The sequence below is a fragment of the Rhinoderma darwinii genome, chromosome 2 (assembly GCF_050947455.1).
Source record: "Rhinoderma darwinii isolate aRhiDar2 chromosome 2, aRhiDar2.hap1, whole genome shotgun sequence".
NCBI classification, from domain to species: Eukaryota; Metazoa; Chordata; class Amphibia; order Anura; family Rhinodermatidae; genus Rhinoderma; species Rhinoderma darwinii.
Window position 1 is genome coordinate 242531004 of NC_134688.1, and position 20205 is coordinate 242551208.

At 41.9% G+C, this 20205-nt stretch overlaps 1 protein-coding gene across 1 annotated transcript in view; it reads right to left on the bottom strand.

Annotated features, from left to right (window-relative positions):
* The window catches only part of CA4 (carbonic anhydrase 4), a 42987-nt gene that overhangs the window by 14799 nt on the left and 7983 nt on the right, over positions 1 to 20205 (bottom strand). Inside the window, exon 2 of the mRNA XM_075850430.1 lies at positions 1604 to 1642. Coding sequence (XP_075706545.1) covers positions 1604 to 1642 — 39 coding nt within the window. The remainder of the gene's footprint in view (positions 1 to 1603; positions 1643 to 20205) is intronic.

A 20205-nucleotide genomic window follows, 5' to 3' on the forward strand; every position in this document is an offset into this window, starting at 1 on the left:
TGTCAAACGACGACGCGTAAATTACAGGTCGTCGGCACAGTACGTCGGCAAACCCATTCAAATGAATGGGCAGATGTTTGCCGACGTATTGGAGCCGTATTTTCAGGCGTAAATCGAGGCATAATACGCCTCGTTTACGCCTGAAAATAGGTTGTGTGAACCCAGCCTTACAAGTAAGCTAAGCAGCAGTACTCAATGTCAGACAGCATCAGCAAAAGCAAATACATTTTTGTGTGTATAAAAAGAGACAAAAACCTGTGATTCAAATGTAATATTATCCCTCTATAAATCCCTTGTAAGGCCACATCTTGAATATAAAGTTCAGTTTTGGGCTCTACATTGTAAAACGGATATGGAAGAGCTAGAGTGGGTTTAAAGCTGGGCGACTAGATTATTAAATGGGATGGGAGGTGTTCCTTACAATGAAAGGCTAGAAAAATTTGGCTTGTCAGTGTTATATTAAGCAGGATGTGGACCCACTGGGATTACTCCACCGTCTTGGCTTCGGGCCACCTCTAAGGGCGTTATCTAAGTAGTTTCCCCGGTCTTCACCCTTTATCCCTTTATCCCCTATACAGGGATCTGGTCTTCATTGCGGGGAGGCTAGATGTTTAAAATAGGGCTAGATGTTTATTTAATGACAAATGGCAATAAGGGTATGTTCACACGGTTTATTTTTTTTCTGGCCGTAAACACCCAAAAAAACGGCTGAAAATACGTAAGCTGAACACCACCAAAAATCTGCACATTGATTTCAACGGGAAAAACGCCGTTTCATATAGACGAGGCATTTTTTTTACGCGGCCATTTGAAAAAAACGGTGCGTAAAATAACGCCCCGTACAAAGAAGTTTCATTGGGTCAATTGAAAAACAGCTCCAAATACAGCTTCAAAAAACGAATCAAAAACGCTTGATGCTTAAAAAAGCAGCTGAAAATCAGAGGCTGTTTTCCTTTGAAAACAGCTTAGTATTTACAGCTGTTTTTACTTTTGCGTGTGAACATACCCTAAGGGTTAAAACTAATCTATTAATAAATGGCGTGTAATTGATTGAGAAAGGTTGAACTTGATGGACCTGTGTCTTTTTTCAACCTATGTAACTATGTTTTCAGTGCTATACAATGTCTAATTAATACTGTTATACAATTAATAATAAGAGTCAGCAGGGTTGCAAATGTTGCATACCCCTAAGTCCAGCCTTGTGTATAGAGGTGTACGTTTTTTTTGGGTGGAGGGTTTCCGCACTATTAGCAATGAAACTGCTTATTACCTAAAACTGTCCAGAAAAGTTGGCATTAAAATTATATGACCAAGTACCAAGTGAAGATCTGGTATAGGCATCATCTTGATGAAAATATTTGAAATTGGGGGGTTTCAAAGTTGAAACATCTTTTTCTTTTGCCTAGTTATCAACCTCATATATAGTCTTAGTCTTTGGACATAGGCAATTCAAAGGAGATTTTACTATAGAGAGATCAATCACAACAATCCCAATGTTAACGTTATTATTAACGTTTATTCCTTAGATAATGGCAACTTGGTCTTATTATACTATGTTTATGATCTCAAACTGACAACCTAAACATTAGTCAAAGATTCTTACCTTTACATCCTGAATTTGCCTGAATTTCATAGCACCATTCTGTAAAAGAGTTAAAATTCAAAGCCGAGTTATCTAATGTTTTTAGAATACATGTAGTAATATACAACCAGATCACTTTTCTTAATGTATTAGCTGTATGCAAAAATACAATACAGATAGAACAGTAGACAGGACACAAAGATTGCTAATTTTTTATGGAAAATTTTAAAGTGCAAGTTCACCTTTAAACAAGTTGGGTCAAATACCTATAAATTATAATCTGCCACTTTGTAATATATGTTAATTACCATTTTGCTAGTCAGCCCATGGCGAAAATAATTCTGTGGATCCTGACTACAACAGTCTCCTCTGTAGTCAGGTTTAGTAGAAGCTACCTTAAGCTGCTCAGCACGCAGACTGTTCTTTCTAATGATTGATACTGAAGCTGAATTCTTAGATATAACGCAGCAGCAGCAGCAGCAGCAGCAGGGAGAAAAGGAGGCCTGAAAAAACATTACAGTGTAGTGTGGTAAGAGGGTGTAGGAAGAATTTGGCTACTTCAGTGCAGTTTAGAGTGATCTCACACAACAGGGGAGAGCTGGAGGGCGTGGAGTATGTGTCAAAATTGAGTTTCCTGTGATGAGACCGTGACCACACAGTGTTTGTGATACATATTACTAAAAAAAAAAAAGCTGCTGAGCTCTAATTTAGAATTTTTCTAAGGAGCTACTTACTTTCAGGGGATAAAATCCTAATCCTATTGCTAAAGTGCCGAATGGCGAGGCAGGGAACTCGCCAGGCAGCACTAGACTAATCAGTTGTATTGGCGCTCTAAGGACGCGAATGTAATTAAGTGCAGGGGATTGGTTCGGAGTCCCACATCACCCCGGTTTTCTGAACCGGCTGTAATTTTAACAGAGAACCGAGGCGAATCAACTGGATCCCACCTGTGCTTCCAGGGAATAACATCTGTCCTGGTCATGTGATGATCATACAGATGCTGGGCACATTACAAGAGACAGCTCTGATAGCTGTACTGTAACCAGTCCTGCAACTGTGTGTCCATCACATGACCAGGACAGATGTTATCCCCTGGAAGCACGGGTGGGATCCAGGCGGTTCACCCCGGTTCTCAAGAACTAGCTGTTAAAATTACAGCAAGTTCAGAGAAGTAGGGTGAAGTGGGATTCAGAACCAATCCCCTGCACTTAATAGCATCCGCGTCCTTAGGACGCCAATACAGCTGATTAGTCTAGTGCTGCCTGGCGAGTTATGGCAACTATCAGTTCCCTGCCTCGCCATTCGGCACTTTAGCAATAATGAAGTCGGCATGATCACATGATCGCGCCAGTTGGGTCAATCCGCTGTCTGGGGCATGGGCTCTGACCAAACCTGTGCCTCTGGTGGATGGTGTGGGAACGGGGACAGGTGGGTATGTAATTATTTTTTTCAGTGGGCAGTGTCTACAAAGGGCACCATCTACAAGGGGCTCTATCTACAGGAGGCACTATATACTTGGGGCAATATCTACAGGGGTCTCTATGGGGGCACTATCTAGATGGGACCTATCTACAGGGGACTCCCTAGGGGCCACTAATCACAGAGGACTCTATGAGGGGCCCTATAACAGAGGGATTATGAGGGGCACGATCTAGAGGGGCTTTATGAGGGGCACAAACTACAGGGGGCTCTATGAAGGACACAATCTACAGGGGGCTCTATATGGGACAATATCTACAGTGGGCATTGTTAGTGGCACTATATACAGGGAGCTGTATATGTGGCACTATGTACAGTGGGCTCTATGAGGGGCACATTCTACAGGGGGCTCTATATGGGATACCATCTACAGGGGGCTCTATGTGGGACACTATCTACAGAGGCCATTGTGAATGGCACTATCTACAGGGGCTTTGTGAGTGGCGCTATCTACAGGGGGCACTGTATGTGTGTGGTGCTTTACTTCACAGTTTTTTTACACAATTTTATTCATGGGCACGGTGTATGTTACTATTATATTCAGGGACACAGTGTATGATGTTATTATATTCAGGTGCACAGTGCATGGTGCTATTATATTCAGGGGTGTAGAATGTGCCACCATGAGAATTTTATCTTCGTTTATAGGTGTGGAAATGTTGGAAAAATTAGCTTCCGTAGACATCTGAGCGGCAAACTCTGCAGAAATGGGTCATTGCCAGGAGACGTTGTCATAAATGTCTGAACCGGATGGAGAAGAAAATAGAAAGAGAACAACTTCAATCTGAGAAGACATCCCCTGTGAGTCAGTAAATGTAAATGCTTGTTCTCCCTGTAACTGACAAGTACTATATGATCTGCAGCTAGATGATGGGTGGTAGCAATCTTTTTTGTGAAACAGCAACTCCCACATATCCTTATTATAGTTCAGGCCATACTGGGAGCTGTAGTTTTATGCCGTACATACTTAGATGACAGGGGTTAAAGGGGTTGTCTGGGCATAAGGGTGATTTTCCATACTGATAATAGGTCACAGGATAGGTCATCATTATTTGATCAGCGGGGGTCCGACAGATGGACCCCACACAATTAGATTTTACTGCTGCCTTCAGCACCGTAAGTTATGCAGTGGTCAGTAACGGAAGCAGAAGGCTCCACCACTGTATAGCAGCCTTGCTGGGTTACTGCAGCTCTGCTCCTTTTCACTTAAATAGGAGCAGAGCTGCAGTGTTGCAGCACGTCCGCTATACAGTGGTCAGTGCCTTCTGCTTCCGACACTGAACCCTGAATAACTAACGGTGCAAGAGGCAGCTGGAACAGCTGTTCAGTGCAGGGTCCGTGTGTCGGATCCCCACCAATCATATACTGTTGACTGCCTGAAAAACTGAATTTGCAAATGATCTCTGTAGTGAGCTGTATTTGTGCTGGTGCTGTATTTATGTACTGAGCTTGGTTCTGGTGCTGTATTTATATACTGAGCTTGGTTCTGGTACTGTATTTATGTACTGAGCTTGGTTCTGGGGCTGTATATATGTACTGAGCTTTGTTCTGGTGATGTATTTATGTACTTGGCTTGGTACTGGCGCTGTATATATGTACTGATCTTGGTTCTGGTGTTGTATTTATGTGTTTGGCTTGGTTCTGGTGCTGTATATATGTACTAAGTATATATGTACTGTATATATGTACTTGGGACTGGTGCTGTATATATATGTACTGAGCTTGGTTCTGGTGGCTGTGTATATGTACTGAGTTTGGTTCTTGTGCTGTCACAGTGCACAGCCTAATTAAATGGGCTGAGCATGCTTAGGATATTAAATGTGCACATATAGGTCTATATGTAATGGGTGAGTTTAATAACTACACCATTCATTCCGTCAAAACGACGGAACCCTTGCACAACTGAGACAAACGGAAACCATTTGCACCGGATTCGTCACTATTGAAATCAATGGTAATACAAACGTAAACCTATGGTTTCCTTTTGTTTGTCAGGGTTCTGTTCTGACAGGCAGCTCCGACTGAATATCAGAACAGAACCCTAACGCAGATGTGAACAAAGTCTTACACAGTGCATTAGCTTTATTTACTTAAACTGTACTTCTTTAACCCCTTCCCGACATTCACTGTTTAACTCCGTTTAACTCAATTGAGGCCACGGCATCTAAACCATTAGAAAAAGGACCCCCTCCAACGTCCCATCGCCTAACCCCGCAACGCGATTGCGGTTTGCCAATGGTTGTCATGGCAACCTGGGGCCTAATGAAGGCCTTAATAGGAGCCTGTAAAAATCACAATATACTGCAATTGATTAGTATTGCAGTATATCGTGCAAGCAGTCCAACGATCTAATATAAAAAAGTAAAATACAGTTATATAAAGTTATTTTTAAATATACAAAAAAATAAAAAGCCACCTTTTCCCATTTTCCCCAAAAGCTATGTAATAGTTAGTATAATATAACATTATTTAACCTGTACGATGAATGCAGTAAAAAATGTAAACTGACAGAATTTATGTTTTTTGGTCTCCTCGTCTTCCACAAGGAATGGAATAAAAGTGATCAAAAGGTATAATGTACCACAAAATAGTACCACTAAAAACTACAGCCCGCCCCACAAAAAAGACAGCCCTCATACTGCTCAATCGATGGAAAAATAAAAAGGCTATGGCTTTCAAAATATGGGGACACAAAACGTTTTATTTTTTAACAATTAGTTTTTTTCCTTATAAAAGTTGTAAAAGAAAAAAACTATATAAATTTGGTACTGCCGTAATCAAATTGACCTGCAGAAAAAAAACGTAACATGTCGTTTTTACCAAACTGTCAACGCCGTAAAAACAAAGCCCACAAAACTATTTTTATTTCCCCATTCCACCTCACAAAGATTTTTTTCCATTTTCCCAGTACAGTATATGCAGTGGCGTAGCTATAGGGGTCGCAACGGTGGCAGTTGCGACTGGGCCCCCAAACAGTATTTGTGTCCTTGCTCCAGCATTCACTGTGCCACGAGCGGTTCGGCGCAGACGCGATGTAGTGACGTCATCACACCTGTCTGCGCCGAGTCACTCAAAGCACAGACCACAGGAGAAGGATCCGCCACCCGTCGTGGGAACGGGGATAGGTAAGTAATTATGTTATTATTTTTCTATTAGGTACTTACATATGGGGGCATTATACTGGGTATGGGAGGGGGGCTCATATTGGGGCATTATACAGAGTATGGGAGGGGGGGCTCATATGGAGGCATTATACTGGGTATGGGAGGGGGGGCTCATATGGTAGCTGCTGATGGGGCATTATACTATATGGGGGCATTATACTGTATAGGACAGCTGAGGAGGACATGATGCTGTATTGGGGGCATTATACAGTATGGGGGGTTTATACTGTAAGACAGCTATGGGGCATTATACTGTATGAGGGAATTATATTGTATGGAGTGCATTATACTATACGGGGCAGCTATGGGTGGCAATATACTGTGGGGACAGCTATGGGGGGCATTATACTGTGTGTGGGCAGCTATGGGGGGCATTATACTGTGGGGTCAGCTATAGGGAGCATTATATTGTGGAGTCATTCATGGGGTCTGTCGGGCAAAGCAGCTGGGCATAGGCGTGTGCAGGGGTCTGGTGTTGTTGGTGTTGGGTAGGGGGGCCCAAGCTGAATTCTTGCACCAGGGCCCATGAGCCTTTAGCTACGCCCCTGATTATATGGTACAATAAATGGTGCCGTGAAAAACTACAACTTGTCCTGCAAAAATTAAGCCCTCATACGGTTATATCGACAGAAAAATAAAAAAATTACGGCTTTTAGAAGGCAGAGAGGAAGAAGCAAATACGAAAAACCAAAACATAGCTGTGGAGGGAAGAAGTTAAAGAAGTTATACTATCTATTTTTAACCCCTTCCCGACATTTGATGTATCCATACGCCAAAGTCAGGTAGGGGAAGTATGGAACAGGCTCACGGAGTGAACCCGCTCCATACGATGCCGATGGCTTAATAGAAGCCTATCAGAATCACGATATACTGCAATACATTAGTATTGCAGTATATCGTGCAAGCGATCTAACGATCGCTGGTTGAAGTCCCTAAGGGGGACTAATAAAAAAAGTAAAAATTAAAATTAAAAGTAAAAAAAAAAACCTTTTCCCATTTTCCCCCTAGAGCATAGTAAAAAAAATAAAATAAAAATAATTGGTATCGCCGCGTCTGTAAAAGTCTGAAATATTTCAATATATAATTATTTAACCAGCACAGTGAACGGCGTAAAAAAAAAATTGTAAACGCCAGAATGTCTATTTTTTGGTCACCTCATCTCCCACAAAAAATGAAATAAAAAGTGATCACCAAAATGGTATCATTCAAAACTACAGCTTATCCCGAAAAAACCCTCATACCACTTAATCGATGGAAAAATAAAAAAGTTATGGCTCTCGGAATTTGGCGACACAAAATAAATTTAATTTTTTACACTTAGGTTTTTACTTATAAAAGTTGTAAAATATAGAAAAAACTATATATATTTGGTATCGCCATAATTATATTGACCCACAGAATAAAGTTAACATGTTGTTTTAATTGCACAGTGAATTCCGTAAAAACGACGCGCAAAAAAACATGGAGGAATCGCTGTTTTTTTTTCATTTTCTACCCCACAAATAATTTTTTTCCCGTTTCCTAGTACATTATATGGCACAATAAATGGTGCTACGAAAAACGACAACTCGTCCCGCAAAAATCAAGCCCTTATAGGACTATATCGACGGAAAAATAAAAAAGTTATAGGGGTGTGGAATGTGGGGAGGAAAAAACGAAAATGAAAATCTGAAAAAGGGCTGCGGCACGAAGGGGTTAAAAGTTGTGTTAAAAGTTGTTTCCCACAATGGTGAAAAGTGGTATTGCAGGTGTGAAGTGTTCATATCTCAGTATAAAAGAGGCAGACTCCCCATTTTAAGCAGAAAGAAGAGCTACATAATAGCATATAAAGTGCTAACATTCATAAAGGATGACATGCCCCCTTTAAACCCTCAGTAATTAGCGCAATTGTTATTCGTAAGATCACTTTCTGAACTTTGTAGCTTAAATGCTCAACTGACGTGCATGCCAATCTCCCATGATCAGTTTGTGGATGTTATTTGTTTGAGCTTACAGCGAACAGCAGGAAAATGCTTATCTATTTCCCGCTTCTCGCAGTCTAAAATAGACTATTTACAAAAAGTTAAGCTTGAAACACTATATCCTGGCACATTTTCAAGCACGTTGTTACAGAAGAGAAGATCGCATTCTTTCTCCAAATGTAGCACAAACCTTTATCATGAAAACAGATATTGTTTTTGAGCCTAATTCAAGCTGAGGCATCTAAGCATTCATTCACAAATTACAATGTAAAACTCCCAACAGAGACATGTTCCAGTCAGCTTGCATACAAGATCAGCCGTGATGTGCATGTGCTGAACTGGGCTTCCTACTCTAGACTGAGCTAGTTTATGTCAATTCAGCGGCGTTATGTAATATTATCTATATGTTACGGTAAAATCTTATTTATACGTACACACAAGTTTTAATTTTATTACAAGTCAATTGACCTGCCGGTACGTTTCTGTATCACTGACTGCAAGGCTACTTTAGTAAACGTGATGGAAATTCACTGTACTTTAGTAAAAGTACGTCCAAAACATGAAACACAATGAAGACACACCCAGTTAAATAAGTTACTTTTTAGCATCTGGAATTCTAATTGCTAATTAACTAGGAAATCTTAGGGTATGTTCACACGCTGAGTCAAAAACGTCTGAAAATACGGAGCTGTTTTCAAGGGCAAACAGCTCCTGATTTTCAGACGTTTATTAAGCCACGTTTTTCGCTGTGTTTTTCGGGGCGTTTTTTACGGCCGTTTTTTACGGCCGTTTTTGGAGCTGTTTTCAATAGAATCTATGAAAAATGGCTCCAAAAACGGCCCAGGAAGTGACCTGCACTTCTTTTTCGCGGCAGTTTTTTTACGCGTCCGTTTTGAAAAAAAACGGCCCGTCAGAGCAGAACGCCGTTTTTCCCATTGCAATCAATGAGCAGATGTTTAAAGGCGCTCTGCTTCTGAATTTTTGGCCGTTTTTCGGCCGTTTACGTCACGAAAAACGGCCGAAAATAGCATGTGTGAACATACCCTAAGAGGGAAACTCAGACAAAAATTTACCTTTAGATTAATTTTTTGTCCGTACTATTTGTCAAGTAATAACCCATGTTTTGGGCCTTGGGGGACAAATCCAGGTCCATCCTGGTGCATATTCCTCATAATACTCGTGAAAGGCTGGTGGGTTTATTGATATGAACCTCTAGCACTATCCCTGGTCACCAAGGAAGGAACAGTCCCCAGCCCTGCAACATAGGTTTCTAGCAGAGGCGTAGCTGTAGGGGGGAGAAGGTAAACGTTGCACCTGGGCCCTGGTGCCTCAGGGGGTCCAAAGGCCCCACTGTCACATAAGAAGACATTGGTATTAGAAATTACACGTGGTAAGTAAGGTTATGTATATTTATTGGGAACCAGGAGCTTTAAGTTATGCCTCTGGTTTCTAGATAGATTATAGTCTGACAGTGGACTTTGTCTTCTTCCTAGAGTTCTGCTTTAAAACACATTTTTATTTGAGCATCTATATTAAAGAAGAACTCCCATGAAAAGTTTTATTCCTTTGCCCGTCACTTTACTCACCAAGCGTCTAGTTTTCAAAACACAGGCTCCGTTCGGCTCCCCCGTAACTGGTTTACGGTCCACAAATAAGACGCTGTGTGCCACGGCGAGTCAGATTAGAGATCACGGGACCGCACCGGGGAGCCGAACGGAGCATGTGTTTTGAAAACTAGACGCTTGGTGAGTAAATAAATAGCATATACTGTACATGTACAAGATGGCCATTACAAACGGGCAAATAAATAAAAAATTTCATGGGAGTGCTTCTTTAAGTAATTTAACAATGTCATTATTTAAATGTTTTACACTACTAAGCATCTCAATGTGTGTGGGACTGCAGTGTAATTGATAGTCCTGCTTTGACAATACAAGCCCATATTGTGCCGCAATCCTGTGTTGGGAGATTACTGCACACCAGTAAGTATATGTCACATCCACGTGTATTTATGAAACTTATATTTATGTATACAGTGAAATCTTCCCAGTAGACCACCTATTTGAGAAGACAACCCTCCATAAAGATTAGATTTTTCTTTAACAGATTTGTAATTATCTTACAGTCTATATACAGTGGCCCTATTTAAAAAAAGAAAAAACATCTCGCATTCTATCCAGTGACAAACCATTTTAAACAGGTTTTTTTTGCTGGTTCTCCCTTTGTAAACTGAATGCGTCATTTACTTGACCCTTCTGCACGCTCCTGTGTCCCATGAAATTAAATGCAGTACAGGACAGCAAGGTGCCGCTTTCTGGATGATAAGGGAGCCAGGGGAAGGGAGTAGCCAATCTCTGTGTGCAGATGATGTCAGGCAGTACATGATTAGAGCTGAGCCTGTGCCATAAGATGCAACTAACTAATGCTTGAGGAAGGACTGAGGAGCCATTGTTTGTGGGGAAAACAAGTTAACTATGATGGGTAGAATGAGATTGAGAGTGTAGCCATACTGAGAAATGAAATGGAGGGGGGAGCCATGCTGGGGACAAGGAAGGAAAGTGGAGCCATGCTGGGGAATGAAGGATACTGTACATTACTATGCTGTGCTGTTTAGCATATGACTCTCCAGCTGTTATGAGACTAGAACTCCCATCATGTGCTACAAGTTTCTGGTAGTGTAAACTGGGTAGCCACACGTAGAAGACTACTGGACTATACTGTTTGGATATTCAGGTTTCATATTACACATATGTACAGGGTCAAACAATACACTTGATGCAAGGTATTATTGTAGGATATCAATTGAACATTTTACAATAAAGTAAGTGCTATATGCAAACTGTGTGAGAAAATACATGATTTTGGTGTGTTTTATAATGTTGTGTGTTGGTTTGTGTACTGTGCATGTTTGCCCACTGCATTAAACACTGCATACTTTTGTTCTCTGAGAAAACCAAAATTTGTGCAATTTTTGGGTGGTTGTCTTAAAGAGGTTTCACTGTACGTGTGTTTCTACTATGTCTATCATGTTTTTCTGTACTGGTCTTCCACCACTACACACATGGGAGTGAAGAGACATATAAGATAAAGCTTGTACTCTTTGACAATACTTAAATATGTAATATAGTTAAATAGTTAAATATGTACATCACACAACTTGATTTTCTCATTAAATGACAGTGTCATTTAATAAATATCAGTTTAAGGTATAGATACCTAGGTATCAGATATCATAAAGCACAAAATGTTGAGATTGGTGGACTTATAATTTAGAATTTTACAACTTTAAAAATAGAAGTTAGAAAAAGAAAACTTTTTAAACATGTTAACATCCATCTGAGCTATAAACAATGAAGAGTTAGAGAAAATTAATTTTATCTAATAATTCAGGATTATTAATAGTGTTGTTTACAGAGGCAAACATGGAAAGAAGAGGGCCTTTGTACAAGAACAGTAAGTGGGCCCCCTGCCTATTGCCCCCATAAAAGGTTAAGAGATCATCATAGAGTTCCTCTCTGATGACTCTAGCAAAACTTTCATTGTTATGGAAAACTATGTGCAATATTGAAATCTACCAGTAACTGTAAGCAATAGGCATCTTTAAAACAGTCCTTATCTGGGAGACTGACAAAAAAAAAGTGTTTTTTTATTTTTATGGTGGTGGACACCCTTTACCTTTAAGGGCCCATGCAGCTGTGCAGGCTGAACATACAGTATGTCCACCCTTGGTTGTTTGTACAACACATGTTGTGTTACCATTGGTGTTGAATCTTCAACATATTTTTGAACAGGGATCTATGTTGCAGTCTGAATGGTTGTTGAGTCTATAGGACAAACTACCCTACTTTGTTCATACGTATGTCACATTTAGTTATGCACCCTTTTTATGACTATTACTGTTGGTATCTAATAGGGAAATATATAAGTAAATATTGTGTATGAACTGTCAGTCATATTCTCTAACATATTCGCTCCATTTTCGTCATACATACAGATAAACCCTTCAACGCTCAAATAAAAACTGGAACAGTCTGATACACAGACAGACAGACAGACAGATAGATAAATAGATAGATAGATAGATAGATAGATAGATAGATAGATACGAGATCAGGGCCTGCCTTTGGGGTGTTCGACCTGTGCCATCGCACAGGGCGCATCTCTCCAGCAGGTGGAAGGTGGCGCTGCGCTGATTCCCATCTCCTGATTGTCAAGCGACTTGGCCCAGAGACTCTGCAGATGCCTTTCCGCCCGAGCGCTTCTTCCCTGCTCAGTGGCGTAACTACCACTCTAGCAGCCGTAGCAGCTGTTAGTGGTGCCACCAGACATGAGGGTGCCTGTGCCGCCCGCCGGGACAGGCTCCCCCATGCCCGGTGGAGCCGCTAGCAGCCGCTATGTCTGCTACAGTGGCAGCGACGCTACATTCAATAGTATCTTTTGTAAACACAAGAGAAACAAGGAATCATGCACTATTTAGTGTAAATATGAAAAATATCAAATCTTTTATTATACAAAACATACTGGATAAAATAACAATGAGGATCCCATTAATATTACAGCTATACATGGGCTACACATAGATGTTAAATACAATGCGAAACAATGGTGTATTCCATGTCAGCAAAAGAATGCACGATGGGTATAGAATAGCATAGTTACTGAATTTTGATATATATCCACATGGAAAAAATGGCATCAAAGGAATAAATGTACTAGAACAGCCATAGTCTGGTATGCTTTCAAAATATACAGTGAAGGAAATAAGTATTTGATCCCTTGCTGATTTTGTAAGTTTGCCCACTGTCAAAGACATGAACAGTCTAGAATTTTTAGGCTAGGTTAATTTTACCAGTGAGAGATAGATTATATAAAAAAAATAAACAGAAAATCACATTGTCAAAATTATATATATTTATTTGCATTGTGCACAAAGAAATAAGTATTTGATCCCTTTGGCAAACAAGACTTAATACTTGGTGGCAAAACCCTTGTTGGCAAGCACAGCAGTCAGAAGTTTTTTGTAGTTGATGATGAGGTTTGCACACATGTTAGATGGAATTTTGGCCCACTCCTCTTTGCAGATCATCTGTAAATCATTAAGATTTCAAGGCTGTCGCTTGGCAACTCGGATCTTCAGCTCCCTCCATAAGTTTTCGATGGGATTAAGGTCTGGAGACTGGCTAGGCCACTCCATGACCTTAATGTGCTTCTTTTTGAGCCACTCCTTTGTTGCCTTGGCTGTATGTTTCGGGTCATTGTCGTGCTGGAAGACCCAGCCACGAGCCATTTTTAATGTCCTCGTGGAGGGAAGGATGTTGTCACTCAGGATTTGACGGTACATGGCTCCATCCACTCTCCCATTGATGCAGTGAAGTAGTCCTGTGCCCTTAGCAAAGAAACACCCCCAAAACATAATGTTTCCACCTCCATGCTTGACAGTGGGGACGGTGTTCTTTGGGTCTCCAAACACAGCGAGTTGAGTTAATGCCAAAGAGCTCAATTTTAGTCTCATCTGACCACAGCACCTTCTCCCAATCACTCTCAGAATCATCCAGATGTTCATTTGCAAACTTCAGATGGGCCTGTACATGTGCCTTCTTGAGCAGGGGGACCTTGCGGGCACTGCAGGATTTTAATCCATTACGGCGTAATGTGTTACCAATGGTTTCCTTGGTGACTGTGGTCCCAGCTGCCTTGAGATCATTAACAAGTTCCCCCCGTGTAGTTTTCGGCTGAGCTCTCACCTTCCTCAGGATAAAGGTTACCCCACGAGGTGAGATTTTGCATGGTGCCCCAGATCGATGTAGATTGACAGTCATTTTGTATGTCTTCCATTTTCTTACTATTGCACCAACAGTTGTCTCCTTCTCACCCAGCGTCTTACTTATGGTTTTGTAGCCCATTCCAGCCCTGTGCAGGTCTATGATCTTGTCCCTGACATCCTTAGAAAGCTCTTTGGTCTTGCCCATGTTGTAGAGGTTAGAGTCAGACTGATTAATTGAGTCTGTGGACAGGAGTCTTTTATACAGGTGACCATTTAAAGGGAATGTGTTGCCAGAAAAACATGTTTTTTTTAAAAAAATTAAACATTTAGTGTGTGGGTGATTAAACATTGTTCAAATTTTTTTTATTTTTTTGCACGAGTCCAGGAAATATTATAAATTATTTCTAATTTATAATACTACCCATTTTTGGTCACTAGATGGAGCTGTTCCCAAAATTGCAGCATTGCAACGTTGGGTTAAAAGCCCTCGCTCTAGTGAGCTCTCAGCATTCCCCCCTCCTTTATCCTGGCTAGTGCCGGGATAAACGAGGGGTTTGAACGATGTAACCTCCTACACTGTGTGTCGCCATTTTTTGAGCTAACCCACAGTGTAGTAGGTTTACATACAGTAGTAAACACACACAAACACGAACATACATTGAAAGCTCTTACCTGCTCCTGCCGCCGCGGCTCCCTCCGGCCCGTCCGCTCCGTTTGCTGCCGCTGGTGCAAGTGCACAAATCCGGAAGCCGCGACCGGAAGTAGTAATATTACTGTCCGGCCGCGACTTCCGGTCCACAGGAAAATGACGCCGGACGGCGCCAATTTCGAATAGGACTGTGTGGGAGCGGCGCATGCGCAGTTCCCACACAGACGCCGTACACTGCAGTCAATGGGACGGGAGCCGTTCGCAGTCCCTATGGGACTGTGGCTGCCGTATTCCATGTCTGTATGTGTCGTTAATCGACACACACAGAAATGGAACAAAAAATGGCAGCCCCCATAGGGAAGAAAAAGTGTAAAAATAAGAAAAAGTAAAACACAAACACACAAATAAATATAAACGTTTTTAATAAAGCACTAACATCTTGAACATATGAAAATTTTTTTGGGTGATGACACTGTTCCTTTAAGACAGCTGTCTTTAATGCAGGCACCAAGTTGATTTGGAGCGTGTAACTGGTCTGGAGGAGGCTGAGCTCTTAATGGTTGGTAGGGGATCAAATACTTATTTCTCTGTGCACAATGCAAATAAATATATATAATTTTGACTATGTGATTTTCTTTTTTTTTTTTTATATAATCTATCTCTCACTGGTAACCTAGCCTAAAAATTCTAGACTGCTCATGTCTTTGACAGTGGGCAAACTTACAAAATCAGCAAGGGATCAAATACTTATTTCTCTGTGCACAATGCAAATAAATATATATAATTTTGACTATGTGATTTTCTTTTTTTTTTTTTATATAATCTATCTCTCACTGGTAACCTAGCCTAAAAATTCTAGACTGCTCATGTCTTTGACAGTGGGCAAACTTACAAAATCAGCAAGGGATCAAATACTTATTTCTCTGTGCACAATGCAAATAAATATATATAATTTTGACTATGTGATTTTCTGTTTTTTTTTTAAATATAATCTATCTCTCACTGGTAAAATTAACCTAGCCTAAAAATTCTAGACTGTTCATGTCTTTGACAGTGGGCAAACTTACAAAATCAGCAAGAGATCAAATACTTATTTCCTTCACTGTATATATCAATTCGTCACTTTCAAAAAATTTGGACGTGAGATACAGTTTTTTGAATCACCTAGCCAAAGTGTTACTTGCTCTGGGAGATATATGTCTATCCCATTCAATAGTATTAATGTCCTTAGGACGCAGATCCCATTGAATCCTATGACAGAGCAGGTAGCTCCCTTCTCTGCCATAGGCTACAGGCCGTTCCGCCTGCAGCCTATCAGGCGCAGGGACAGGATCCTTGCGCAGGCTGGCATGATGACGCCACTGGATCATGCTCGCCTACGTAAGGATCCTGTTGGCGTTGTGTAGCCGCTCCGTTAGTCGCGGGAACAAGGACTAGGTGAGTATAATTTTTTGGTTTTATTTGTTTGGGGGCACTGTGTACAAGGGGGAGGTGGGGGGCTACTGTTTACAAGGGGTAGGTGGGGGGCTGTATGGCACCATCTACAAAGGGGAGGTGGGGGGCTGTATGGTGAATTTCTATAAAGGGAGGTGGGGGCAGTATGGCACTATCTACAAAGCGGAGCTGGGGGCTGTATGCTGCTGCTTACAAGGGGGAGGTGGGGGGCTGTATGGCACTGTTTACAAGGGGGAGGTGGGGGCTGTATGGCACTGTCTACAAGGGGACATGGTGGCTGTATGGCACTATCTACAAAGGGGAGGTGGGGGCTGTATGGCACTGTTTACAAGGGGGAGGTGGGGGGCTGTATGGCACTGTTTACAAGGGGGAGGAGGGGGCTGTATGTGACTCTCTACAAAGGGGATGTGGGGGCTGCATGACACTGTCTACAAGGGGAACGTGGGGGGCACTGTCAACAAGGGGGACGCGGGGGCTGTATGGCACTATCTACAAAGGGGGGTGGGGGCTGTATGGCACTATCTACAAAGTGGGGGTGGGGGGCTATGTGGCACTGTTTACAAGGGGGAGGTTGGGGGCTGTATGGCGCTGTTAGCAAGGGGTATGTGGAGGCTGTATGGCACTGTTTACAAAGGGGAGGTGGAGCCCGTATGGCACTATCTACAAGGGGGAGGTGGGAGACATTGTCTACAAAGGGAAGGTGAGGGGCTGTATGGCAGAATCTACAGGGGGGCTGTATGGCAGAATCTACAGGGGGCTGTATGGCAGAATCTACAGGGGGCTGTATGGTACAATCTACAGGAGGGCACTGTCTACAAGAGGGGGCTGTGTGTGGCACCCAGGGGAGGGGAGGGAGGACATTATAATGTGAGGGGCCACTAAGGGGACTTTATACTGTGTAGGGGCACTACAGGGGGCAATATACTGTGTGTGTCACTTAGGGAGACATTATACTGTGTGGGGGGCACTAAAGGGGACATTATACTGTGTGGAGGCACTAAAAAGGGCATTATACTGTGTGGGGGCACTGAAAAGTGCATTATACTGTGGGGGGCATTATACTTTTTTATAGGGCATTTTTTTTATGATGGGGTGGGGTGCCGAAAGAAAATTTTTCACAGGGCGCTATCTATCCTAAGGCTGGCCCTGCATGAGATAGATAGATAGATAGATAGATAGATAGATAGATAGATAGATAGATAGATAGATAGATAGATAGATAGATAGATAGATAGATAGATAGATAGATAGATAGATAGATAGATAGATAGATAGATAGATTTAAATAACAACAAGAAATCTTACTACTTGAAATAAAATGGAAAGTACCATCATATAATGTAGATATACTTGCAACTGTACAAAAGATCTATTCAGAAAAGTGAATGTGTTTTATACTGGAATTTGTACTCTATCCAGTTTACAACCTCCTTTCTCTTGTAGTTAGTAGCAATAAACCAATATAACCTTGTGCTGTTTTTATTAATAGTGATTTGATGGCTAGAGATTAGATATGACAGGTTTGCTCCAGATAAGCCTTTCATATCTTTTCCTGTGGTTCTCTTACCTTGGGGTAAAATTGCTAATTTACCACAGAAAATAAGGCTCATTGTATAAAACCAACAAAAAACAAACATTGTTATTTATGGGAGAAAAACACACTGTAGTAAATGCTTATGTATCGGATCAATCTATCTGATGTATTACCCATTTAAAGCTTTTAGTGTCAACTTGTATATTGCACTATGTGATATCTTTTGAAATATTTTAAAATGAAAAAAATTATAAGAAACAGTTCATTTTCATGTTTCCTAAACTCTAATACAATAGTCTGATTCTGTACAAAATTAAAACTGCAGACAAATAAATGGATTATTTTAACTTTTTTTTTAAAGAGGATCATTCCAATGTGTAGAACCATACTCATTACAGGCAATGGACTTATGACATCTATTAAATAATGTTACTCATCATCAACATTACAAGCATATAGCACACCAGTATTTACATGGAGATATGCCACTTGGTATATTGGGCTGCATTCAATGTACTAGGTGACAAAAACCATTGACTTTACTGAGCAACTCTACATCTAGTACCTTATGCACTGTATGGGATCGTATGCCAAGAGGACCCTTTTTTGCATGTGAATGAGAACCTATGGATATGTTCGGCGTATCCTGAGTTTTCCACATACAGTACACCAAAAGCAGAACTCTAACTAGATGTGAAAAGAGCCTTAGACTGGTCATAAACTAATAGAGGTTGATAATCGTCAACTTTTGTTGAGGCAAGTGTCCCAAAATCGTTAGAATTCCATAGCTCTTACCAGTAGCATACGGATGATACATAGTTATTATATTTATCTTTTCTCTGAAAAAGTTTAATTTACAAGTTCCATACAGATATCTCTCAGCACCTAGGAAAAACTCCATATGCAGAAATAAGTGCTTGCCATAGTCAGAAGCATTTGTTATCCCCTTATATATAGTTACATAGTGTGATCGTTGCGCTGATCGTCAGATAGAAAGCAGATTGGTGTGCATGAGCACTGTTGATCCCAATTTCCCAGCTGCTATTGAGTTATGAGTTTATTAAAACGTAACTTTTATTTTTGTTATTTAGAAATTAAGGGCAGCAGAGAAGAGAAAGACATTGTTTTGGCAGGAAGAAGGGGAAGGGGATAAGTGAGCCCTAATCTACCCACCGCCCTGTCCCTGCCTACTTGCAACGACCCGCCCTAGGCGACGGGGTACAACTGGGCGGCGGTCCCTACGCTGACTAAGTGCAAGGGAATACAAACAGGGAACAAGCAAGGGAAGGGGCAGTAGCCCACGGAACACCGTGAGGAAACCAGAGTGGTCAACGAGCCAGTCAGAATCAGGATGTCCCGAAGTATACGGACGCAGAGCAAGGAGCAGGAAGCAGGCCGGGGTAAAAGCGAAGCAGGATAAGCGGAAGCTGTAGCAAGGCTGAAGCAAAGCAGTAGCAGGCTGGAGCAAGGCTGTAGCAGGGCCAGGAAACCAGGAAGAATCACAAGCAATGAGGAAGAGAAAACGGCAGGTATAAATGGACAGGGGGCGGAGCTAACTCCGACTGACCAGGCTGCGATAGGCTCTCCCACTCCTGAGCCTGCCACCCTGATTGGTGGGAGCCGGAGTCAGTCTAAGAGGTCCGGCCTCAAGTGTCGATTGATTAATCCTGGGAGTATCCACAGACGTAGTGCCTGGCAGATCCTTTACAGTACCCCCCCTTTTATGAGGGGCCACCGGACCCTTACTAAGAGGACCTGGTTTAGTGGGGAAGAGAAGGTGGAACCTCCTGACCAATACCCCAGCGTGAACATCTCGAGCAGGTACCCAAGTCCTCTCCTCCGGCCCGTATCCTCTCCAATGGACCAGGTACTGGAGGGAGCCCTGGATCATCCTACTGTCCACAATCTTGGCCACCTCGAATTCCACCCCCTCAGGGGTGATAATGGGAACAGGAGGTTTCCTTGAGGGAGACCAGGAAGGGGAGCAGCGTTTAAGGAGGGAGGCATGAAAGACGTTGTGTATGCGAAAGGATGGGGGCAGCTCCAGACGGAAGGATACAGGGTTGAGGACTTCAATGACCTTATAAGGCCCAATAAATCGGGGAGCAAACTTCTTGGACGGGACCTTAAGGCGCAAGTTCCTAGACGACAACCACACCAGATCCCCGACGACAAACCGGGGGTTAGCAGAACGTCTTCTATCAGCCTGAATTTTTTGTACGCTCTGGGACGCCTCTAGGTTCTTCTGAACCTGGGCCCAGACTGTGCACAGTTCCCGATGAACGACCTCTACCTCGGGATTATTGGAACTACCAGGAGAAACGGAGGAGAACCGTGGATTAAACCCGAAATTACAGAAAAACGGGGAGACCCCTGACGAGTTACTGACCCGGTTATTCAGGGAAAATTTGGCGAGGGGAATGAATGAGACCCAATCAAATTGACAGTCAGAGATGAAACACCTTAAATATTGTTCCAGGGATTGATTAGTCCTCTCCGTTTGGCCATTAGTTTCGGGATGGAAGGCGGAGGAGAAGGACAGATCAATCTCCAACTTTTTACAAAAGGCTCTCCAAAATAATGAAACAAATTGTACCCCTCTGTCAGAAACTATATT